This window comes from Macrosteles quadrilineatus, unplaced genomic scaffold (assembly GCF_028750875.1).
Source record: "Macrosteles quadrilineatus isolate MER2022 unplaced genomic scaffold, UCM_ALF_1.0 Scaffold_4__1_contigs__length_99947679, whole genome shotgun sequence".
In the NCBI taxonomy this organism is placed as follows: domain Eukaryota; kingdom Metazoa; phylum Arthropoda; class Insecta; order Hemiptera; family Cicadellidae; genus Macrosteles; species Macrosteles quadrilineatus.
The window spans coordinates 13,234,527-13,238,115 of record NW_026542597.1 but is presented as its reverse complement, the minus strand read 5'-3'; the positions used below and the strand labels follow the sequence as shown (position 1 = coordinate 13,238,115).

General features: G+C 34.9%; 1 protein-coding gene across 1 annotated transcript; it reads left to right on the top strand.

Moving 5' to 3' along the window:
* Positions 1-405: 405 nt before the first annotated feature.
* LOC128993322 (single-pass membrane and coiled-coil domain-containing protein 4 homolog) lies at positions 406-3,251 on the top strand. The gene is made up of 2 exons (XM_054417138.1): positions 406-566; positions 2,816-3,251. Exon 2 carries the CDS (start codon positions 2,823-2,825, stop codon positions 3,003-3,005), a length of 183 nt encoding a protein of 60 aa, XP_054273113.1. The 5' UTR covers positions 406-566; positions 2,816-2,822; the 3' UTR covers positions 3,006-3,251.
* The last annotated feature ends 338 nt before the right edge of the window (positions 3,252-3,589 follow it).

Here is a 3,589-nt window from a genome sequence, read left to right as displayed (position 1 = left end):
TTCATCGATTGGAGGACCACAGCTGAAATTAGAAAATCTGAAATTTCCCAATTCCAAAGACTTTATTCCAGATCAATAAATGTCTTATGTCTTATTAGAGATCCATGGCCTAAGATGTCAACGTTACCTTACGTTACGTCATAGTAAAACATGTTTTATCTATGGTTACGTTATGCCATTATGATTTAGTCCATGGTTTCAGCACGTCAGAGATACAATATTATCATCCCCGACTATTCATATTTTATATTTATATCCAAGGATTTAGATACATATTTAATTATATATTATTATCTTTCTGTACTGAATTATACTCTGGAGGCCTGTTCTTGAATCAGCTGTCCCTAGTCGTGTTTGGTTTGTTCTTGTTGACATGTCAAAGTAAGAACAAGAAGTGGGGTGTTGTCGTTGTCGTCTGGTATGATTGGTATGATGTTATTCTGCTTATGTGGCAGTTGGCAGTAGATAAATAAACTTTCAAATTTCCTCAGGCTGAGGCTAGGCTCTTTCTCCTGTAAACAACTGAACAGAATTATATTTCTGTACCTTAACAACGCTTTGCTAAGGTATGATAATCAATAAGATTAACATGTATATTAGTATCTCCAGAGACTTATACAGCATTTTATTGTTATGTACTAGTTACTATTATTTATTAACATTAATAACCCGTTTTAAACGAAATTATTAGTTGGCAACAACAGAGGATGGGAATTAGAAAGTATGAAACAATACACACTAACTTATTATGATAGGCTCTACTCTGTTTGGCATGTATCATTTTAGTTTCCTACCATCCTGATTAGTTAAGCTAGGCCTACACTCAAACATGTAATAGGTTTCTTGTAGGTATAATACCTTTTTTTATCTAAATAATTATTCCATATGGTTGTAGATTTCCTATAGAATCCATGTATGCTATATAGTCTGTTATGGTGCCACGTCTAATTACATCGTACCTGAAATACAGTAGGTCTAGTCTCCCACAATTCATGATTCTAGAAACCACCAGTTAGCCTAATTAAACTTAATACTTTTAACTGTAAAATTATTCTCTTGATATTTAATCTATTATGTTTTATGCAATGGAAGCAGACCCTTAGGCAAATCCTAGGCTAATAGAGGATGCCAACCTCATAAAAAAAAATATTTTGATGTCACTTGATCTTCTAATCTTATATTTACATCCATCTCAAAACAATTAGGCCTATTGAAAATTAGCCTATCTTACATACCTTATAAAACTTACCAATATGTCCTCAAAACAAAACAATAATTTAGGCCTACTCGCAATACTTTCAAAAACATATCTCTTACATATTTCTTTACTTATATAACCTAGATAAATGATGTTTAGATAAAATTACAGTAGGCACAGAGATGTGAGGTACAGAGGAAACACTCAATGGTACACCTACATGGTGTCTAGCACTAGCCGCTGGTGTCTAGGGCAAAGTTTAATACCACCCCCACCCTCACGTACTACAACGATCACAGTGGAGGTGGAGGAAGTCCTGTGTCCTGTGAGATATGAATTTCCGCACAGTGTTTGCCGCTCGGGCTCTTAATTTCTCAACACAGGCATATTTCTGGCCCAATATACCAGAGTTGACAGTGCACAACGGTCCAATAAGCTCTCTGTACCTTACTTCTCTGTGAAGTAGGCCTAGGTGTTTATTATCAAATTATGTCCACCATACGGATTGAATCTACATTTATTGTCCCGACTTGAAAATAGCTGGTCTTTGTTAACTAATAACAAAGCTACACCTGGAAACTCACCTTTTATAATCTAATTCTACCCTCATTTGCATTAAGGACTAAGGTATCCCCAGTTGCGTTCCCATCCTCGTTTTGGTGATGGTAATGTCAGCCGTGTTTAACTACAGTTTATTTTGTCCTAGGACGCTAGGCACGAGCCCGGAATTGTTTTTCAGATTACTTCAGGCTAGACCTAGGGGTTACGGCATTACACTTAGATAAAATCCATTGGTGATTTGGTGGGATTTAAATCCGGGACCCCAGGAACCGGAGTCCCGCGCTCTAACCACTAGACCAGCTCACTCCCCAATTACAGTAGAACCTCTTTAATTCGAACTAATTGGGACAAGTGGTAGTTCGGACTATTGAATAGTTCGGATTACAAAGCTTACATACTGTGATATTACCCTTGAGCCTAATTATTAGTATAGAGGCTTGGCATTTCTGCTGTAAATTTGACTTTGTTAATGCTTATGTAGCCTGAAAGACAATAAACATATTCTTATTCTTATTCTTACTTATTGTTAATTGTTTTAACATAACAATAAGCTAAAACGTGGCTAAAATGGATCGTAACTGTTTCGGGGAAAGTGAAAAATACTTTACAGTATAAAGTAAAATACAGTGTTTATTAATAGGCTACAGTAGTAATCATAGTGAATAAACAGCACTGTACATTACAATAGGAACAATTATGGTGCATATATCAATTAATACAGTATACAATAAAGAACTACTGTAATGCGTATAGAGTACAGCAATGAGGCGTTCGGATTACAGGGGTTAGGATTAAAGAGGTTCTACTGTAATTACATTTTTTTAGACCGCCTTCCCTTAAAAAGGTTTGAATTTACTTCATTAAAAATGCCACTGGCGTAGGTAGGCTACAAGAAAAAAAAAATACCAGGTATGAACTAACAAGAGTAAGTAGCCTACAAAGAGTACATTTACAAAGTTACAGCCAATCAACCATACTACGCCTTCAAACACAATGGTCCTTAAACAAAAATTACAAAAAAACCTATTTTGTTTTAATTTCCACCCAACTTTTCAGGTAAACAATGAGGCAGCTCAAAGGAAAGACAAAGGAGTCTGCAAAGGAGCGAAAGCAGAGGAAGAAAGAGTTTCTTGAGAACAAGAAGAACGTAACAACGGTAGTCTTGCCCGTCTTAGGTGTCATATTCTTCTTAATCGTAGTTTACGTTTACATGAAAACAAGGCCAAAGACCATTGAACAGTACTAAAACTAACATGTCCAGCCAAATCAAACTGCCGATGGATCGTAAGATCCAAAACATTCCTAATGAAAGTTGTAATAAGCGTGTAAATGCAAAAGATATTTTTCTATAATTTTTTACTCTCATATTTTGTACAGTTTATTTTCAATACATTTGATACTGTTGTGGATTCTATAGAATAGTTTAATGTTGTTGTCGCCCTTTTTGGGAAGGTATTGGAAGTGAATTTTAATAAAATATGTATATATGAAACTGTGTTAGTTTTGTTTTCCTTTTGAATATTTGGCCTGCTAGTTTGATCCTAGATGTCATTAATATGCTTAGGTACTTCATTGATCAATGTGGTGTGTAAGAGTGTGATTTTCATCAGCTAAATAGTTCTTTCTTCAAAGAAAACATTTGCTCACTCCGAGGTTTGCAAACTTTTATGATGCAGTTTTGCAGAAAATATGTATAAATTACAGGCTTCAATTTTCCAATTTAAAGTGTGAGGTCATAACTCTGTAATATTAAATCTTTTGTAAATAGTATTGTGTATGCAAAAGAACATAAAAACTTATTGCTGATTTGATTATCCAAGTAGAAACAGT

What these genes read in the sequence shown, in the direction of transcription:
- LOC128993322 (XM_054417138.1), top strand. Translation starts at nt 2,823, where the DNA reads ATGAGGCAGCTCAAAGGAAAGACAAAGGAGTCTGCAAAGGAGCGAAAG.